The sequence below is a fragment of the Electrophorus electricus genome, chromosome 1 (assembly GCF_041902795.1).
Source record: "Electrophorus electricus isolate QZ-2024a chromosome 1, ASM4190279v1, whole genome shotgun sequence".
In the NCBI taxonomy this organism is placed as follows: Eukaryota; Metazoa; Chordata; class Actinopteri; order Gymnotiformes; family Gymnotidae; genus Electrophorus; species Electrophorus electricus.
Genome location: NC_137497.1, coordinates 32,270,953 through 32,291,858, shown reverse-complemented (window position 1 = coordinate 32,291,858; position 20,906 = coordinate 32,270,953). Strand labels below are relative to the sequence as shown.

The window sequence follows — 20,906 nt, the reverse complement described above, 5'->3', positions numbered from 1 at the left end:
GTAGAAAGTGGCCTCAACCTCATCTCTGCTTAAAGCAACTAAGGGGGAGGGTGTTTCATTGCTCACACACACACACACACACAGTATAATGCTTACTGCTTAATGCGCTGGCTCAGGATTATCAGACTAACATCTCACTTTTATTATATCTTACACCTGAATCCCCCCCCCCCCCCCCTCTCAACCCCATCTCTCCATGGCATGGATAATTAAGCGCTTCTGAAGATGACTGGATGAGAGAGAAAACAAGCGAAAGAAAAAAGTGCTAAAGATGAGAGGAGCGAATAGGTGCTTTTTGATGGCAGCCACCTTTAAACTTCATTATCTTAACATACCCAATGAGATAAGCGTGCGCGTAGAGGCTGTGTGAGGTTCCCTCTTTAATCAACCTCCGTCTTGCCCACGGTAGTACTGCGTCTCCTGTTCCCCGTGGCCCTGACTGCAGCCGTGCTGTTTTGATCTACAGATGTCAGTTTCAAACCTGCCTTTTTGCTTTCGATATTTTGCGCGCACACGTCGCATGTCCCTGCTCAGAATCAAGCCGTGGAGGCCTGTGAAAGATTATCCTGTTATCAGGGAAACAGCACATGAAAGGTCTGAGGTTCAAATGAAGTTCCTGACTGACTTGCATTGATGCCCCCACCTATTCCACCGCCTCCCACACACACACACAAACACACACACTTTGCAGATTGAATTACATTCAGTTGAATTATTTTTCTGCTGTGAGCCATGCTGAGGGGAAGATGGTGTGTGTGTGTGTGTGTGTGTGTGTATCTTGTGCTAACACATCTCCTCTTGCTCCTCTTGTGTCCCAGACGGCACAGGCCAGCCTGTTGGTGCTGCCTGTGGCAGGCGCCGTGGTGGGCACTGTGCTCGGGGGTCCGCTGGGCCTGCTCGCCGGCTACAAGGTGGCCGGCCTCGCTGCGGCCCTCGGGGGGGCCCTGCTAGGCTTCACCGGGGGCAACCTGATCCAGCGCAGGAAGAGAGAGAGAGTGGAACACCAGCTCCTACAGCTCCAGGACACTGACCACGGACATGAACCAACCCAATAACACACAGCACTGCATCAAGTCTTGCATAGACTTTCCCCATTTCTTAGTCCTTAATACCGCCTTAAAGAGTCAACCAATTTTACACCAAGACACAAATCGCCTTTTGTCTGCACTCTGGGACTGGCCGGCCGTTCTAGCACACACACGGTTTTGGCACGGCTGCAGCAATGCAACCTTTGGTCAAGCCGCGTAATATCGATCGCAGGTCCAGGCCAGCACGCCATCCTGTGTCTCCGTCTTGCACGGTCTGCCAAATCAAACACTAAAGAGAGTAACACTTTTGCTTTCGCTTTGGTGAGCGACTTGGAGCACGGTGCCAGTCTCCGCTTTTCTAGGGGAGCGGGGTTCTTCTCGTGCATCAGATGTGTGTCTGATCGCGCACACGGTAAGCCTTTTTTTAATGTAGAGGCTGCTAAGTTTAGGGTTAAGGCTTCATCATAGAGGTCAGGGAACCTGTACGTGACCTCTGTCCATGCTGCTCATCAATTATGAATGTAAAATAGTTGCCAAGTGAAACCTGGTGGTGGTAAATTCTCTCTGATGGCTAGAGGATATGTTGCAATTGCACATTTCAGAGTATCAATTTATTATTAACACTTTTTTTTTTTTTCACTTTTAAACATCTGTTAACTGCCTGTGACGTGACCTCTGTACTGACCTGTCAGATGTCCAGACGGCCACGCCCCAATGCCAAATTTGCCTTAAGTTTTCTTCAGGGTATTTTTTTTTTGTTTGTTTGTTTGCAAACGGTTTTGCTCATGTTTTCAGCAACAGTGTGGCCATCCCCTGGAGCCAGGCGCTTCGTGCTTGTTTAAGTTTTTAATGCAGCCTCTCTTCCACAGGCCATAGCGAAGGCAAGCCTAATGCGGAAATCAATTCACCGTGGGGCTTCCTCGCGCGCAAACAAGATTTAAATGTTATTTGATCCAAGTCCTGTAGGAGACACGCGGAAGCCCAACAATAACCTTTTGTGCTGCATCGATTGCTGTTTTGGGCCTCGATGGCTGAGAGTGAGAAATAAATAAATGATGGCTTATTGCTCAACACTGGCTGCCTTCGGATCCTTGTGTTTTATTTGCTGAGTGGCTAGCTGTGTCACAGCTAAGGTCATAATAATAATGTCATAATAATTAATACCGAAGGGCTACCGCCAACGCCGGCGTGAGCGTACAGGTACGTGACCAGTGCAGACACGGGTCGTCAGGTCAGACTCGGGTCCCCTTTCTTATGAGCGGTGGGAAACGTTGGGTTGGTTTTGTTGTCGTCTGGCTGATGCATGCAAATGAGCAGCTGACCCGCGCCCGAGGTGCTGCTGTTCGGTGGGCCGCGTGGGGAGAGTCCCGCGCTGCAGCCGTGCCCGGGCCGAGTGCCTCGCCAGCCCCCCACGCCTTCCGCGCAGTGCCACGCCGGACTTCCCCTGCACGAGAACGCACACGAGCTGGCTGGAGCGAGATGTGCGAGATAACGCGCGTGCATGAGGCTGTGCGTGTGCGTTCAGCCGCCTGGAGGGGAAAGTCCGGGCTCGGGTCACGTCTGTGTCCCAGACACCCCGCACTTTCCACACGCACGCACTCAAATGGAAAAACGGGCAGAGCATGTCTGCGTGTGGGGCGTGCACCGCGTCACCGTAACTGTTATGTCACGGGTTTCTGATGTGGGTCGGGTGATGTCAGTCGACAGGCTGTTCGCTTTAGCGCCCACGGCTTTTTGTGAATTTCATTTCCTTCGAAGTGGTCTTCGCATACAAGAAAGTCCAACTTCGGACTGTTTCTCAGTGTGCAGACTATGGCTAGCTAATGTCTGAGTCACTGTTTCCACGTCAACCTGCCACAGTCACGATACTCCCTCTCTGTTCACCTTTTTTGGATAGTGCCCTGAAAGTATGTCATCATGCCTTTGTATTAGATGTGAACTTGAATTTATGATATTACATATTTATCTAAAAAAATATTTGTGTGTCTGGGCTTTTTTTTTTTCAGGGGTTGGGGGGGGGGGGGGGTGTTAGGGTAAGGAAATATGGTATAAACCTTGATTGCAATTCATATTAAACAACACACTATAGAATCCTGTAAAATGTTTTCTTTAATTTACTTCTTTTTTTTTTGGTTTCCCTTCTGAGATGACTTCCTAATAGCCCACCCCTCTAGTTCCCTCCCCTGACTGTAGAAAGCCCCGCCCCCTCACCACTGCTCCATGTGGAATGGGCCAGTATGAGAATCCTAACAAGTGAAGACTTGGGATGAATCTGAAATCCCACAGTACATAAGAATACAGACTAATAAACATGTACCAAGGCACACACTCTCTCTCTCTCCCTCACCTCCCCCCCTCACACACACACACACACACACACACACACACGAGGACTGAAGTTAGGGACCACAGTTTGACCGCAGAATCATTCGGAAGGTAAATTTCCCATGATTCCACAGGGCCCCACACGAGATCCAAACTAATTTCGGCGTGCTAGACCCCAACATGGAGGACTTAATTATCTGTCTATGTTTCTTCCTACAAAAAAAGGAAATGGCAGACAGACAAAACCTAAGGGTCAAAAAAAAAAAAAAAAAAAAATTAAAAAAATTAATTTAGACAAGACTGACCCACAGAGCACATACATATTTACAAGTTCCAAAAACAAACGTAAAAACAACCTTCCTCTTTTTTCCAGTGTCCCCACCCAACACCCCACTTCAGATATTTTTCCTTCTTGCTCTCTTTAACCAAAAACAAAAGTTGTCTAAATAGAGCTGATGCAGGCGGTGGCCGTGCACGCTGCAGGGGTTCTGGGCCGGGCGGGGACGTGGCCGTGGTCGGGGTGGAGGAGGTCACAGCTCGTCACGGTCCCTGAGGATGGTGTAGCGTGTCTCGCTGGGAGCAAGCTTCAGGAACGAACTCTCCGGAGGACTACTGGCCACCTCTTTGTTCTCCTCCTGGTAGCGCACGCGAACACACACACACACACACACACACGGTTGTTCAGAGGCTCTCTGCCGTAAGCTGCGAGCTAACGGTGAAGCTGCAGGGCTCTGGCAGTTCATCGGGCCTTTAGCCTCAATTCAAGGCTGCATCCCTCAGTGCGCAGCACTGTCTGATGCAGGCGTGTGCCCCGTTTCCATCCGGAGTCGTTTCACGGATCTCTCTGATCAGCAGGTGACGACGTCTTTGCCAAATGCCGTTTAGGTATCATTTAGGCATGTACTACAGATAGTGCCTGCAAACCTTTGATGGCTATAAATAACGCAGCTGTCTTCTACACAGACAAACTGGATAGAAAAAGAAACGAAGTGTAGATGCTTTTAATGCATTTGGTTATCCGATATTCGACCTCGGGTGTGAAAGGTGCTATACAAGTGAAACAAAATACAAACAAACGAAAACCAAATGAACGATGTCCAAATCGCGGCGATAGGTGAGATCTCTGGCTCAAAGGCATTACAGTACATCGCAGACCTTGACCCCAAGGACGACCCCCACCCAGCCCTGCTAGCCTCTGACCTGTCCGGGGGTGCTGTCTGTGGGGTCGGGCCCGTGGTGGAACTCTCTGTGCAGCTTTCCTGAGTGTAGGTCCAATACAAACTGTTTCAGTTTTCCAGAAACCCTGGAAGCACACATGCACGCGCACACGCACACACACACACACACACAAAATCATGTCTTTGTTTGAAAGCCAGTAAACAGACCAAATAAAAGTAAACGTAATGAGAGGCTTTTATTGATTTGATAAGTGATGGGGTAAGAGCTCAGGAAGACGGGGCAGTCTCCGAACCCACGCATTTGTAACGACATAATGACATTGTCTGGCTGCTGCAGACATCGCAGTGACCCAAACTCCTGCCCAATCGGCGACATCAAAGGCAGGAGAGGTGGGCTGATAAGGCTGCGATTCCATAATGACGCCGACTGGTTAATGAAACACTTTCAGGATACCACCAAAAACACGCAAACACCATTATACTTCTGTAGCACAGGTTCATATATCTGAGAACAGAAAGCCTTCATATAGCTTTGCCAGACACCCTGCAGTCAGGTAGAGCTAAATTAACTGAGCGAACTAGCTAAAAGGTAGGGCAGACAGGACTTGGGGCGTGTATGTATATGATGGTTTAAGGGTAAAGGAATAATTAATGTTTAATTGGTAGGTGTCTGGAACAGCAGTTCATCCGCAAGGAAGGGGGGGGGGTACTATATCTATATTGCACGCATTCACACACACACACACACACACACACACACACACACACACACACACACACACACACACACACACACACACACACACACACACACACACACACACACACACACACACACACACACACACACACACACGAGAGAGAGAGAGGGGGGCAGATACTTACGAAAGGTCACTGAAGTCCGGGAACACGTACATGTGGCGGAAGCTGTCGATGGCGATGACAGGACAGTCAGCAGGAGTCTTCTGGATGTGTAAGAGGGGGTGCCGGAACTTCTCACAGTCTGCATGCAGGAAGTTTATAGAGCCTGGGGATGGAGGGAGGGAGGGAGGGAGGGGGAGAGAGAGAGAGAGAGAGAGAGAGAGAGAGAGAGAGAAGGAGGGAGGGGAAGAGAGAGCGCGAGAGAGAAAGAAAGAAAGAAAGAGAGAACATCAAGATTCAACGTTTGGACTTCTTAGTGAATAATTTAACTATATTTCCGCTCTCAACTAATTGCCCATGTCTAGAACCAAGAAAGCCCACACCATCTTTACTGAAGACGACTGAAAATCTGTCCGTTTGGCCCTCGGTGTGATTTTACCAGCACAAGCATTATTTTGATTCAATGCGCTTAAAGACCTGCGCGAGGTGGGCAGTAGGACCGCTCTGCCGCCACAGCTGTAGCAGCGCAGCCGGTGGGCTTGCGGGTCCACACCAGCCTCTGATATTTCTGGATTCACCAGATGCGTGACAGGGCTGCAGCACTCAAGGTGCATCTGAAATGCTGCATGCACAACAGACCGCTCCAGCTTCATGTTTTACTAAATTCAGTTTGTTTTATCGTAGGAATGCTCTCTTTGCACCTTTGTTTGACCCCTGACCTGGGTGTGTACGTACCTTTCTCACTTATTAGCTGCCGGGCCACCTCATGCTGGAACTTTTCCAGGCTGTCTGTGTCATCCTTCTGATGGAATAGAATCAGGAAGGGAATGCCCTCTTCTGTCAGTTCCTACACACACACACACACACACACACACACAGAAACATTGAGTTTACTGCTGAAGTTAAATGGAGACGTGCGTGTTTGCCTTTCCGTCCAGTAGGCTACTATGCAAAACACCGTATGTGAAATGTGCTGCATTTAATGAAACCCACAAACCTGTGGGTGGGTGCGTGCATGTGCTCTCTCTCTCTCTCTCTCTCTCTCTCTCATTCTCACACACACACACACACACACACACACACACTTCAAAGTGTGGGAAAAGTACACTGAAAAAGAGGGGGCTTTTCTTATGATAATGAGAATATCACTGTACACTGCACATGAAAACATTAGAAAAGAAAAAAAGATCATGAAGTAAATACTAAAAAAAAACCAAACAAACCTTAAAGTGGAATAAACACTTTACAAACCCTGTAAAGTGGAATAAACACTAAAAACCATTAAAGAGGAATAAACACTAAACCCGTAAAGTGGAGTAACAATAACAAACCATAAAGGGGAGTAAACATAAATAAAAACTTTAAATGGAGTGAATACTAACAAACTTAGAAAGTGTAGCAAGGGAAGAGAGAGAGAGAGAGAGAGTGCGAGTAAACAAGGAGAAAAGAGAGAGAGAGAGTGCGAGTAAACAAGGAGAAGAGAGAGAAAGGGAAAAGGGAGGATTGTACCTCTCCATTCTCGAAGGTGATCTCTCGGACGAGGGGCACACACTTGTCCTGGGCCCAGGCATAGGTGAGGTCAAAGTTCGAGATTGAACCCAGATACACCATGTCAGGAACGCCCTCTCCTATTGGCTTATAGATAATGTTATCACCACTGAACCTCTCAGGTTTAGACACTTCACTGAGAGAGAGAGAGAGAGAGAGAGAGAGAGAGCGAGAGAGACTCTACTACCTACAGCAACCATTACATTACATCCATATATCCGTGCAGCCATCACAGCGGTTTGGCGTCTCTTACCCAAAGGCTGCCATAAAGACACAGTCATCTCGCAGGATGTTGGCCACCTTTTCATACGTGTGGTAGCTCGGAGAGTTCCTCTTCTCAAAGAAGCCTATGATATTACGTTTACTCCTCTGAACAAAAGAGAGAAATGAAAAGGTGTAAGAAGGAAGTGGTTTTCCCACCTAATCAATAACTCTAATCTGTCCTAGAGTAGCCATATTACATGCTAATAGTGGGTCCTATTAGACGATGGTAGCTAGACTTGGGAGATGCAAATTTTGCCTTTGGGATTTGAGTCAGGGCTGTCACACATTAAACGTTTAACGCATTCACTGTGGTGAACGTCTTCTCATCGGGCAGTTTGTGCGAGCGCCCTGCATGGGTGTAAATGTGTACTCGCGTCTACTCTGTGAACTGTCTGCTCTATGCATCTCTGTGCTCATGTAGGCTGGCCAGATGCCCTCATTTAGGTCTGAGGGTCTGATTGTTTTTTTGTTTTGTTTTTGCTGCCCGCCCTCCATCCAGCAGAACGAATTCCTATTTGCCGTCTTTCTGGAGTGAACCAGTAGCTAGTTGCTTTCCACTGATCAATATTTTAGCGTGTCACCGGGTCACATGCACGTCAAAGTAAACACCTCGTCCTTCATTGGCAGAAAGTCAGCGCGCTGAATGCTAGTCAGGATGTTTGCAAATACGACGTAAATACCGGAAAGGAAAACGCCTTCAGTTTTCGGTGGTCTGCACATCCTGTCCTTTCGAAGAGTAGGACAGATCAAGTTCACACCTTCTGGACACTACGCCAGATTTAAATACCGCAGGTAGGTGCCAAGTTTGGTGAGTAAAACACTCCTTTATCCATTAAAACACATTTCTAGCTAAAATCAGTCAGCCCTGTTAGCTAGCTAGATTATGGTTATGATTTGTAGCATCATGGCTCTGGTCCCTAATACCCACGCAGGGCCAGGGTCACGGGTCACTGGCACTCACGTCTACTCTGTTCAACTCCTCCAGACTGCTCACTCCTGCGATGGGGTCCACTTTCTGCTGCCGGATGAAATCGGCGATGGCCGTCACTGACCTCTGACCCCTGTATTCCCTCTTCATCATGAGACCGTTCCTGAAGAGCTTCAGCGTGGGGTACTTGCTGATCCTGTAGCGCTGTGCTATGTCAGCTAGAGGGCAAAGCATGCAACACGGGTCAAACCATGAAGGGCTGGGCCAATATATCGAAATTTTCAAATGATTGAATAGAATTTAAAAAGCAATATGGACAAGTCAATAATATGGTAATGACAATGTGATCTTAAAGATACAGGAAAATGCAGGGGGGGGGGGGCACATTTAATCTCCAACTTTTTTACAATATTTTTGTAAGAAAATCTACCATGATTTGATCTCCATATGTTTTGAAATGTATCGAATATTGTAATGCAGCTGAAAACGATCACAACTTTACTTTCAATCTGTATCGCCCAACCCTAATATGGCAGTACATCAGTGAGCTGAATCAGACAGAGGTTTTGTATGGCCATCCCGGGCCCTGTCTATATAACCGTTTACAGTACGGCTTACCACTCTCGCTTTGGAAGCTCTTTATGTAAAGTACAAATATTCATTTACATTTCATTTGCATAAACACCATTACATCAATAGTGAAACTAGACTTGAAAAAAGGAGTTCCGTGCACAGCTGTGCGACTATCTGCCGCAGGTTATGAAACTTTTAATTCAGAAATGGCTCTTGTTCAAAAGCACAGTTTCTTCAGTCAGGAAACAGCAGCTGAATTCAACTTTTCTTGGGAATTTGAATGAATAAATCACATTGTGAACAAAAGCCGTCTCCCTTTTGGACTCTTCCCTGACGAGTTAAACGGCAAAGTTAAACTGCACCAAACCCTCCGGAGACTTTGTGGCAGTCAGACTGGCTCAGTCCAAAAACCTGGACAGAGTTCACGCTCCCCACGTCACTTTTGGTTACTCTGTCACGCCGTTGAAACTTGCTGCGCCGGTTGGACAGCACACCGTATTAACGGAGGGTGATGGGAGGGTTGTGATGACAGAGCAAGGTGCATCTTTTGAACAGGACAGAATGCTTTAAAAAGTATAGGTCTGTTTTATTTTTTATTTCATGGGGCACAATTACACAAAGAATTCTGTATTAGTGCATTTTGGCCAAGAGAAAAATTATTTTCTGATCGTCAGTCAGGCAAAACAAATGATTGGGCTATCGTGATATTTTTGAAGTCCCAGAGAACTTCAGCAGTAGCAAAACAATTGCGCCCAGTGCACTGTACAGCCAGCCGTCGCCAAAGTTACACCAGAACTGAGCACTCTGCACTCTCCTCCAAGGTGACTGAGGTGCTCGGCAAAGCTGATTGGCCAGTAGCTTGATTGACGGGTTGCATATGTATCAGAGGAAGTAAAATATTGGCATCCCTTCCCTGCGTTCGCCACTGCCAGCACGTGGAACTGACCTACATCGAGAATTGGCTTCAAATGGTCACAAAAATGGAAAAGGCACTTGAGAAATTGCTTTTTTAGGAAAAAAACCACCTCTCAGAACCCCACTAATGCTTTGCCTGAGTAAACAATGGTTTATGGGTATATTTCTAGGGTTGTTCTGCTTTGTCCGGTTGTTCGTGTGGAAGAGCTGGAATTGCTGTTGGCTCGGTGAGACTCGGTGAGAGCGGCTGAGCGCACAGCAAGAGAGACGAGAGAGAGAGACGAGCGAAAAGAGAAAATGAGAGGGGGAGCAAGGCGCAAGAGAGGAAGAAAGGCGAGAAAAGATGAAAGCAAACCCCATACTGGGGGTTAAATACTCCAAAGCACATTGGGTAGAATCTAACACGCACGCACGCGCGCGCGCGCACACACACACACACACACACACACACACACACACACACACACACACACACACACACACACGCGCGCAGTAGGGTATCTTTGAGCCGCCTTTACTTCAGAGAAGATACGGTTTTGTCATTAAATCATCAAACACTTTACAGGTCATCAATAATTCTGTTTAATTTATTTTATCTGAAAGGCTAAACTGTGTCACTCTGTGTGTGTGTGTGTGTGTGTGTGTATATATATATATATATATATATACTCACTGTGCTGGTCACAGTCCACTCTGGCGAACACCACCTGACTTGCATCGGGATACTCATCCCGGACCACATTCGAGGCTTCCTCAAAGATCGGGTGCAGCATCTGACTGAAACGACACCTGAGCACAAACATGTCACAGCTTCAGGACCATGACAAACACGTCACAACTTGTGACCTCAGGAGTGCTGCGACCCTGACCCTGACCTCAGGAGTGCTGCGACCCTGACCCTGACCTCAGGAGTGCTGCGACCCTAACCCTGACCTCAGGAGTGCTGCGACCCTAACCCTGACCTCAGGAGTGCTGTACTCACCAGTCTGCGTAGAAGTTGACTAAAGCCACTCCTGCGTTGTCTGTGGAGGAACAAGTTTATATTAAACAGCTGCACTGAGCCATGATCAAGGACACATGAGACTTGAGTTGTGTGTCAACACAGAAGCGCACACACACACAGCCAAAAAATAAAAATTCAACTCACTAAGTGTGTCATCTATGTTTCCCGAATCCAGGCTGGTAATCTCCGCGCGCCCTGGGGTGCAGAGTGCGGTTACCTTGCAAACAGAAGGAAGAACACCTTAGCCTCAGCGGGGGGGAGGGATCCGTGCTCTCTACCTGGCCACATTAGATGCACTGCTGCATTTACCTGGACAAACGAGCCCCCCCGGGCCCAAACTCCATCTCTTCGTGAGACTCTACTCTCCTCACAACCAGCAAACCCACTTCCTGTATACGACCAAATGAGGTTGAAAATAACTCGCCCACCTCCGAAGTCCTAACCGAGATGTACTACAGGTTCCAGTAGAAATCCGTAATTCTGCGCCAGCTCACAGGTGAAATCGAAACATTAAACACGCCGGTGGCGCGCAATCACGGTCGGAATTCCTTACAGCTTGTTCTGGGTTTCAGTCGTTGGAAAGGGGGAGAATGGAGTAGTACGGCATGACTAAGGTGGACTCTTCTGATGTTCCCATCTCCACCCTGACTCCACGTTTATTAACCTCACTACAATATCTTCAACTGCTTCCACTCCAACATAGGAGCAAAGTAGAATTGCTAGGCCTGTCCAACACGTAAATCGTACAAACAGTTGAATGTCAAGTCACCATGTTACAAGTGATTTTTGTAAGGTCACATTTGTTTGTTAATATAATGATGATGTGTCAAATGTTGATGAGACAGGACACCATTGGGAATGAGGCTTTGGTCTCAGTTGGGTCCCCTGCTGAAGTAAAGGTTGGGTTTGATTTGGCTAGGATTTAAATGTTGACAGAATGTGTGAGCATGTGTAGAATAGAACAGATAGGACAGGACGTTTTCAGGAGACAGTGTGCTTACGGATGGCCATAAACACATAAAAGTAGTGGCTGGTCACCCCCACCTACACACACACACACACACACACACACACACACACACACACGGGTGAGACGGCAACACCTGATCGGGATGACGACTCAGAGTTATCAAGTATGGCACAGCAGTTCATTTCCACTTAAAATGTTGGTCTATGATCAGTGTGAAACTAAGCAAAGTGCCTCAATATGGTCCCTAGCTGAAAGCCCAAACCTGTCTGAAAAAAAGATAGTGATAACAATCTGAACCACCAGCACCACCACCACAAAAAGACAAAAAAAGATTTCAAACCACACACGCACACAGACACGTGCGCACACATATATTCTGCGAGCCATATGGCCAGGCCGGCCATAGCGCTGGCAGTCATGGAACAGACATCACTGCTTAAACTTATCAGCTAATCTCGCAGTGCAAACCCAACTTTCCCACTGTCACCAAACACACCTACAGAAGAGCTGATGATCTCCAGCGTCACACACCCGATGAGGCAGTCTGCCTCACTCCCATAGCGCCCAACCCTGCCACGCTCGCCCGCTCGCTCACTCACCCCAGACCACTCCCATGAGAAGGGCAACAAATGCCCGCATCAGACAGCCACAGCACACAGCGAGAACAGCCTAAAACATACCAAAGAAGGCCAATGGGTCTGAACGGCAGTGTCCTTCTAGATAGGCTGAGTGCATTTGGGCAGTCGCTCATTCAGGAGAATTGCAACACCACTTTGCTCATGACGACGTGACACTTTAGCCTTAGGACGTCCACTACCCTATAACAGCTGAACTCCAATAACATGCTGCACAGTTACAGTGCAAGCGCCTTCACTGCGCTTGCTGTCCTGTAATTATTAGTACTGCAAAGACCTCAAAAAGCAAGACCAGAAGGGCTACAGTGGGGTGAAAAAGATCTCACCATCAGAAATAATAGTGGAAAATTTGGGGCCAGATAGATGGGGACAAAATAAACAGCTATTCCACAAGCGTCAGCAATTTAACGAGCAAACACGGACACACACAAGCATTAGTAGTAATCTGCCTAGAAAGCTATTGCACACTTTTTCCTGTTACTGGCAGAGAATTTACTTTAATGAAAGATTTTTATGCACGTTTTCCCAATCAAATGTATATTTTGGTTCACTTAAGGACATCCTAAACTAGTATGCCTAAGTTCGTCTGAAACAAGTCTCCTGTTGTTCTCCAAATTAACACAACAAAAGCATTTAACTGTACCGAACTGGCAGTTGTGCCCCTGTTGACTTTACGTCAAGCTGCGAAGAACGTTCCGGGATGCAAACAAGTTCGGGGTTGTCAGCCAATAGAATTAAGCCACAACAGAGAACTTCACCAACCGGCTGCAGTGGATAGAGAAGCATGCAGGCATCCCGAAATAACCCAATTAAACCAGTGCTCTTCTTAAAAAACAAAACAAAACATTACTAAATTTAGCACCTTTATTGTTAATACTAAGCGCATAAAAACTGCAAGATTCAGAAGTTAAATGACGTAGACGCAAAGTAAAACTTTTCTAGAGGTTTCGGCCAGGTAACGTTAGCGGTCCTCAGAGAATTCCGATAGGGAAACGAAGTGTTTTAGGGGCATTTGGGGGGATGGAAAACCATCACTTATAGCTCAACAAAAAACATTTACGTTTTAGATACATAGCTACTTTGTAAACATTCGTGGATCATGGTAGCCGGGTACGTGTTCATCCATCCTCGAAAACCGATTCATCTTACAGCTCCCACCTCTCCTCCTACATTTACAAACCTCGATGGCAAAAAAAACAAAACTCAGATGTAAAATATTTCGCATCTAAAATGTAGTTGCACTCGTTAATCACAGTGGACCAACAATATGAGTAGCTAGCTAGCAAACTAAATTAGCTAGCGGGCTAACGAATGCCCTCTTTGATGAAATCGGCTAGCTAAGATAGCTATACTATATACTTCCCTGTTGGCATTAGACAGCTAGAGTTAACCAGTATTAAACAAGTACACAGCTATCTGACTAGCCGGCGTGTTGCTGGCGATCATGTCCTAGCCAGCTAGTCTTAGTAAGTCAACTACCGTGCACTAGCCCCGTTACTGTGGAGAATGACGAGCTAGCCAAACTGAAACGGGCTGCTTGGAGAAGACCCTTTAAGATCAGAAGGAATTATAACGCAATAATAACTCCGGATTACATCTGTAGTATCTTAGATCTATATATTTAATTTATACGGCAATCCTAGCTACAATCGTAGCATGACATGCACCCGATTCCTGGCTAGCGTTAAATGCTAGCTCGCTAGCATAACTTAAACTGCAAAAGAAGTCACTGCGACAGCCAAAGTGCACACAGATATGCTACTACTTACCAGGAGTATGGTAAAATAGTGGAATTCGGAGGTGGGGATAAATAAAGTTAGTTTCATTGTATAGTGGCGCTGGTTGAGGTTATGATGTTGTTCAATGTTCCCAGTTTCTCGACACCACCTCTGTTGCAGCGGAACGACACACAACCACCTCAGGAACTTGAGTGAATTCCGGATACCTGCACATGCCAGTGGTAAATGTAGTCCTTAAACGGGTTCGTCACGTAACAAACGGTAACTTGCGACACCAAATCCCAGACAACCCCACGCACTGTGATTATAGATCTACGGTACTTGTAGTTTTTTCTTTAACCTGCAAAGTATCCAGATGTGTTAGCGATCATAAAACTTTTAGTAACGTTTGTCTGCTCTTGGTTGCGTTAGCTACTTTTCCAGATTTTTACAGGAAAATAGAAATGTTACAACTTTGAAGAGCATACCAGCCTTTTACAATCGTGCATCCCGTGATGCATGACTTGTGCTATGGAGATATAAAACTAATTCGTATTTCACCTTGAATGAGGTAAGTTGCATCACCAGGCTACATTGCTAATGTGTTTTTTCCTGGGAATCTCAGTCGTTGAGTCGTTAGCAATTCTGCTAGCTGCGTAAATTATTGGCCGCCTACGGATTTAGGGAATTACACACTTTTCGAGACAAGCTTTCGGTCAACTTCTTTATTGACCAGTGAGAGGTTCCAAACTAAAGTTTCTTGGTGTTTACAGGCATCTACTAACGAGCATAAAAATTGCAATTTTCTTCTACGAAGCTAACATACAGCTAGTGCCAGTTAACTGGAGCCTTTATACTGGGCGATGACTAATTTTATAATCTTAATTATATCATAGACACCGTAGTAGCGACCCCAGTTTGTGTCTGATCAGAAAATGGACCTCAATGTTTAATAGTTAGTTAGCTAACCTAGCTAGCAAGCTCATTTTTTGCCTACAGTATTTTTTTCTTCTTCTTCACGGTTAGATTTCGTGAGAGCGACGGAGAAGCGTAACGCTAGCTAGTTTATTTTCTAGCTGTATACTGTAGCGCACCGCTACTTACGTTAGACGCACGGGGACGCGTATACTGCAGTGATTAAAACAAATGTGTGGTGTTTTTGTACTTACTATGTGTGTATCATTTACGATATGAGTAAATGCAGCAGTAAATTCAAACATTCTTAATCCAGGCCTCTCAGCCAGTCCAGGTCTTTGCTCTGTTACAGCTCTTTGCACACTTGAATAACGTGGACAGGTTTAGGGCTCCCAGAGACTGGATTTGGAACGCAATTCGTTGTGTTTACTCGTGATTTCCTCATATTCTGTATGAGTCGATGTTTGCATTGACCACACAAGTTGAAAGTACTCGAGAAACCATGAGAAAAGTTATATTTTTTATCATAAATCATGAGGAAATTCTGTTGTAAGTCTGAACCGAAATGTCAAGGGGTCAAGCAGAACACGGTTGTAGTGTCTGACGACCCACTTGTCGAGGCAGAGTGCAATCGATTGTGACGGTGCTGGCATGCAGCACTGGCAGGTTAGTTTGGAGCAGGTGGTTGTTTCTCTGTGTGTGGGTGATCCGCTCTCTCTCCTACAGGACAGTGCAGCCGAGCTGCCAGGGGAACCTGCAGCGATTCTTGGCCCAGCTAGGGTGCACTGAACTGGGCAACATCTGCCGAGGCCTCCCTTCCTCCCTGGACACACCATGGTAAGTGCCAGCACCGTCCAGCTCTGTCATCTGGAGCTCTGGGAGAAGTGACGCATAACCACAGTTTCCATCCAGCCGAGTTTCACTGACCAAATCGAACACACTTCTGCCAACTGTGTCCTCATTTACTAATATAAAGCCAATGAGGATTTCCGAGAAGACAAGCACAGACAGACCCGGAAGGGGGTGGCCCAAAGATGGTGGTCGTCCTTCAGCCCTTTGCCTGGAGTCTCCCAGGATGCTTCCGACGGCGTTCTCTTTATTAGGGGTTGTGGGTGGAGGGGTGCCGGGGCCAGGGATTAGCGTGAGCTGGCAGACATCAACCGCCTCGGAGGAGGCGCGTGGGTTTCCAGCGTCCCACTGGCACAAGGGGAGAGAGCTCCTGCACTCGTGCTTGGCTGCCTCTTACCTGGGAGATGAAGAAAATGGCAAATGGGGGGGGGGAGGGAATTTTATATGAATATAATTTATGTTAATGTTTATTTGTAGCATAAAAATTGTTATATGTTTATTACTATTCAGATCACAAAGAGGAGATGGATAGTAAATAGTACCCAAGACTAGATTATTGCTTCGAATAGGTTCTGAAGCACCAAAAGCCAGATTTTGCCTGTGAAGCTGCATACACAGTAGTGGGAGGAGTGTGGAGTCATTGGTTCTTGATGGTTGATGGGGAAGTAGAATAATTATATTTGTTCAGCTATATTACACGTTAACATCTTGAAACATACTTGGTTCTCATACTTGGTAGTGGAGTATTAAACAAGGAGGGTTTTGGTTTCTGGCTCTGGACCAGCTCCGTGTGGTGGTTTTCAGCTGCCCTCTTCCTGGGAATGCTGATTATCCTACAACAGTTGTCCATCTGTGGTTTCAGTATTGCCCACTGCCCACAGATTCAGTCATTACAGGCTAGGCAACACAAACAGACTGGTGCCAACAAACCCATGGGCAGAAAAATGTATTACACCAAAGTGCCATGTATGACATCATTCTAAAACACACACACACACACACACACACACACACACACACACACACACACACATACATACATACACACATACATACACACATACACACACATATATATATATATGGATTACAGAAGATACTTTGATATTTTCTGCTGGGTCATATTCTGTTTTAAAAAAGAGTGACCCATAAATTAGATCATTTCATGTGATATTGATTGACTGAAAAATGCGGTTTGCACAAGTATTCAGCCCCTGTGCTGTAGAAGCTGTGTCTGCATCCGTCTGCGGAAAGCTTAGGAGGACCTTCACCTTCCACCCGGCGATGATCCCAAACACAAGGCCAGGGCGAGGCGTGAGTGGCGGCATGTCCGGAAGGTGGACGTTCCTGGTCCAGATCTCAACCCCGTTGACATTCGGTGGCATTTGTTGAAGTCTGTGCTCATAATAATTGTCCTGAACAACCTGGAGCAAATTTTCCAGGAAGAACAGGCAAAAGTAACAAGCAGAGCGCAAAACTGATAGAGACCCAGCAGAACTGGGTGGTTCTACCAAGCACTAGTCTGAAAGGGTTGAATATTTCACATATATATTTAGAATATTACACAGAATATTTCAGCATTTTTCAGTTTTTCATTTTTGTTTTTAAGATCTGATAAATGATGCGTTTTGACTTTAAGGAAATAGTAGTCTGCAATAAAAACACTGGCTGCATGGCACTGTAGCATTATTTCTGGCATGTATGTACATGTGTGACAGACCTAGGAGCAGAAATTACACTAATGCAACTGCAGCTTCGTTATACAGATTCTAGACTCTAGGATACGTCAGGCCAAAAAAACCTAATTTGTTCTATAATAAAATAATAGTTGGAATATAATAAAAACGTAACGATTTGTGTTTAGAATGGATGTATGTTTGTTTAAAACCCACTAATTTCTGTTTAAAGTAAATCAACAAATTAATTTGTTCCACCACCTCCAGTGCACAAGCCCCGTGGGTGGATGGCCTGCTTAGTGGCTTACTGGGACACACCCCAGATCGGGGTGGGTTGGAGTGGCGCGGGTGTTTAGGAGGAGGGTCACAGGAGTGCCATCGGTCGGCCGCGGGCCGTGTGTGTACAGAGCTGCGGAGATGAGCTCCCCTCTTGGCCATATTTGGCTCCCTCCGTGATGTGCATAACCCTGTTGTTAATATTTGATGGAGTACGGGCTGCCCGAGTGTGTCTGTGGGAAGCTTAGCTGTCTCCAGGGTTAAACTGGCTGTGAATAATTGATGGGTTGCAGATTCATCTATGACTGTGCGAGCGTGTTAATAGAATAATGCAATAATGCACTTACTGACTGTGGTGATAGAATAATTTGTGTGCGCGTGGTGTGTGAGTGTGAGAGCATGTGTTTGAAAAATAACGTAATTAATATGTGTGTACAGGACCATGGACAACGCCTGCGCACACAGACCGTGCAGTTGCACCATATACACACACACATGCGCACACTATACAGTCCTATAGAAAATGACATCAGTATCTTCAGGTCTTGCTGTTCCATATCCATCTAGATTAGCCCGCAGACCATATGTCTTCTCTCTCTCATTGATTTTCTGTTTGTTTTTCAATCACATTATTTCCCGTGTGCAGTGCACCCAGCCCACGGCTAAATGGCCCCTCTCTTACTAATTGGACGTTTAATTAGATCACAGATATGGTCCAATTAGGTGCCGCTGGGGGTATGGGGTTAGCCTGGGGGTCGTGTGTGCGCATTTGTGTGTGTTTCTGGCTTAGTGTAGGTGTGCGTGTGTCTGTGCTGTATGCGTTTTTGCATGTACGGACGTGAGGGCGCAAGCAAAAAGAGAAACGTCTCTGTCTCTGCTGGATCATTATAGATGTTAGATGGAGTAGATGGAGTCCATCACCCCTGAGCAAAGCCTCTAGTGGCCTATCCTAGCAACCAGCACCGTTGTTCTTAGGAGCCCTGGCCGTACCATTGCTCGGCCACAGGGGAGGGTCAGAGCCACAAGTGCAACCATGGTTAAAATCAATGCGGCGCTACCTACTTCCTAATACACCCCCTCCGTTATAGATCAGCGATTGATCCTGAGCCTCATTGAAATTAGAGGCCCTGTCAATCACTGTGGTTAAACAAACATAATAACACACAGGACAGCGATGTAAGTGGGCTCGCCGTCATTCTGAAAGAAAATGCACTTAGTGATGGGCTGAGATACCGTTCATAAACTAGCGCCGCACACGCCAATTCTAGGCGTATCCTAACATACGCAGAATGTGTCACTAATGATGGGTATGAAATATTCCTACAGTGAAGTCCTAACTGTTGTGTGTATGTACATAATACATGGCATGTATTTCTGCAGTTTTGGTTAAAGATGAAAAGGAATGTATGAAACAGAAGAACGCAACACTTCCCGGCAAACGTCTGCACATGTTTTTACTGTTTCAGAATAATGGCACTTTTCCGCACACTGACATTTTAGGCAAGTAATTGTGGATGCCACAGATTGCCTTTAAAGCACATGCTGTGTTGAAACCTGTGATGTTCTAGCATTCTTAATAACATCCCCCTTCTAAAGGCGATTCTAAACCTTTCCTGCAGCCGTTTTCAAAAGTTTTGCCTTTTTGCTGTGCTGATGGGCTTCTGATTTCAGTCTCATTTTCAGCATGTAAGATGTGTGATTTACTAGGAATACATCAAAGAGCGACCTAGCAAGCCTAAAACCTCTCACTTGGCGGTGCGGTACATGCCTTGCTGCGTTGCGCGACTCGCCCCAATGTGTTTGGTAACGCCCAGTGTGTTTGGTTATGCCACCAGCTCTGACCAGTCACTAAGTGAGTTGTTTCCACAATGAGTGAATTAATTCTACACTGACCAATCACCAAGTAAGACAATTTGACCCTGACCATGACTGGTCAATGGCTCGCTTGGCAATGAAGTTTTTTCTACACTGAGTGTATTGAGTCAGTCCATAAAGATAAACAATGTAAATGAACATGGCTAGCATGCTACATTGCTACCTAGCTTATCCATCAGATACGTTTCAGTGCAGAGCCTTTTTGCTGCTATTTCTTAGAAAGCCACGACTGAAGAGTGATATTTCATCCTTTACCTGTGAGAAACGTCTGTGATGTGAACACAGCATTAGTATTAGTATTAGAGACTTGTAGCCACACCCACTGGCTTCAGAAAGACACTTTCTGGGGGTGTGGCCTAGCTGAGATTGATCTTTTTACAGAGGTTGTATAAGCTTTCACATATTCTTGCAATCTTACTACAGTAGACAGAATAACTATATAACTGTTATATAATGTTATTTTTGGCAAATCACCTCTTAAATTCTAGTGTTGGTTGGATAAAATGTCTTAAGCAACCTCTTATTACCATGAGGCAGATCGAGATTCTTTTCTCGGCGCTACTATACACTGAGGAGTGAGGTCTTCACAGTCAAGCTCCGTCTGCTGGCTTCTAATCCCTGAAGAGTGTCGCCTGTATCCAGCCTGGCATAGCAGTGCACCAGCGGGGCCGCCAGGGACGGCCCGTCTCACACACAAACAGGCGTTTCGTGCAAACAGCTCAGCGGATCTTTACGACACTCCTTTACCTGAGACACACAATGCAGAACTAGCAGCTGCCTTTCAAACTGACCTCGAAAAGCCCCTGAATCTGTTGAAATTCACGATGTATGTGTATATAAGAGCTTAATTGTATTGCATTTAGTTACTCCTTTTTTTGTTGTGATGGACAGCTCTGGAGTCTTGCAATTGCATTACCCTGCACAGCAGAGGCCACACCTCTTTTACCTTAGGGTCTTATTTGTCACATTGCATTATGGGTAATCTGAGCTAATGAGGCGCATGGCGACCATGTCACTCAGACCCACAATCCCAGCGGATTGGCTCCACCAGGAGCAAAAAGGGTTGCTCTCCTGGGAGAAAGTGTTAATGATTGGTCCCTTGAGATTGAGGCAGAATCTCATTGGTTGTACTCTGCCTCCCGTGATTAGGTGGCAGTATGGGTAGAGGATTGCTCTCTCTGGGTTAGACATAGGAGTGGCCAGTTTAAGCTGGAAGCTATGGCCGTTTAGCTGCCAAAGACACACACACACACACACACACACACACACACACACACACAAAATCCTCACCACTAAACCTCTGACCCTACTGTGTTTCTTCATTATGCTTATGCTCTCTCTCTCTCTCTCTCTCTCTCTCTCTCTCTCT

At 46.2% G+C, this 20,906-nt stretch overlaps 3 protein-coding genes across 8 annotated transcripts in view; 2 read left to right on the top strand and 1 right to left on the bottom strand.

Moving 5' to 3' along the window:
• Positions 1-2,104, top strand: part of stx17 (syntaxin 17) — a 10,599-nt gene extending 8,495 nt beyond the window's left edge. For both annotated transcript variants that reach the window (XM_035526076.2, XM_035526077.2), the window contains one exon: positions 819-2,104. In XM_035526076.2, the coding sequence (XP_035381969.1) occupies positions 819-1,055 (237 nt within the window). In that variant the 3' untranslated portion in view covers positions 1,056-2,104. The remainder of the gene's footprint in view (positions 1-818) is intronic.
• Positions 2,105-3,608: 1,504 nt separating this feature from the next.
• Positions 3,609-14,158, bottom strand: erp44 (endoplasmic reticulum protein 44). 2 transcript variants are annotated; one of them, XM_027031152.3, is made up of 11 exons: positions 13,998-14,158; positions 10,768-10,840; positions 10,603-10,642; positions 10,294-10,409; positions 8,166-8,350; positions 7,194-7,309; positions 6,902-7,076; positions 6,128-6,239; positions 5,417-5,558; positions 4,554-4,656; positions 3,609-3,988 (listed from the first exon to the last, which is right to left on the bottom strand). In XM_027031152.3, exons 1-11 carry the CDS (start codon positions 14,052-14,054, stop codon positions 3,884-3,886), a joined length of 1,224 nt encoding a protein of 407 aa, XP_026886953.1. In that variant the 5' UTR covers positions 14,055-14,158; the 3' UTR covers positions 3,609-3,883. The 2 variants fall into 2 exon arrangements, with proteins under 2 accessions (XP_026886953.1, XP_081571464.1); XM_081715338.1 differs by lacking the exons at positions 10,603-10,642; positions 10,768-10,840 and having other exon boundaries at positions 13,998-14,126.
• A 132-nt stretch (positions 14,159-14,290) lies between these two features.
• invs (inversin) overlaps positions 14,291-20,906 on the top strand; it is a 30,418-nt gene continuing 23,802 nt past the window's right edge. For 3 of the 4 annotated variants that reach the window (XM_081715311.1, XM_081715308.1, XM_081715305.1), the window contains exons 1-2: positions 14,291-14,517; positions 15,588-15,698. In XM_081715311.1, coding sequence (XP_081571437.1) covers positions 15,696-15,698 — 3 coding nt within the window. In that variant the 5' untranslated portion in view covers positions 14,291-14,517; positions 15,588-15,695. Of the gene's footprint in view, positions 14,518-15,587; positions 15,699-20,906 lie in introns of those variants that run through there. The other variant, XM_035526455.2, reaches the window with a different exon arrangement.

Excerpts from the sequence above, each read along its gene's own strand:
- erp44 (XM_027031152.3), bottom strand. The coding sequence starts at position 14,054 with ATGAAACTAACTTTATTTATCCCCACCTCCGAATTCCACTATTTTACC. Across the intron at positions 10,643-10,767 it reads AAACATAGATGACACACTTA|ACAACGCAGGAGTGGCTTTA; the intron begins GTGAGTTGAATT and ends GTTCCTCCACAG. Across the intron at positions 4,657-5,416 it reads CCGGACTTCAGTGACCTTTC|GGTTTCTGGAAAACTGAAAC; the intron begins GTAAGTATCTGC and ends GTGTGCTTCCAG.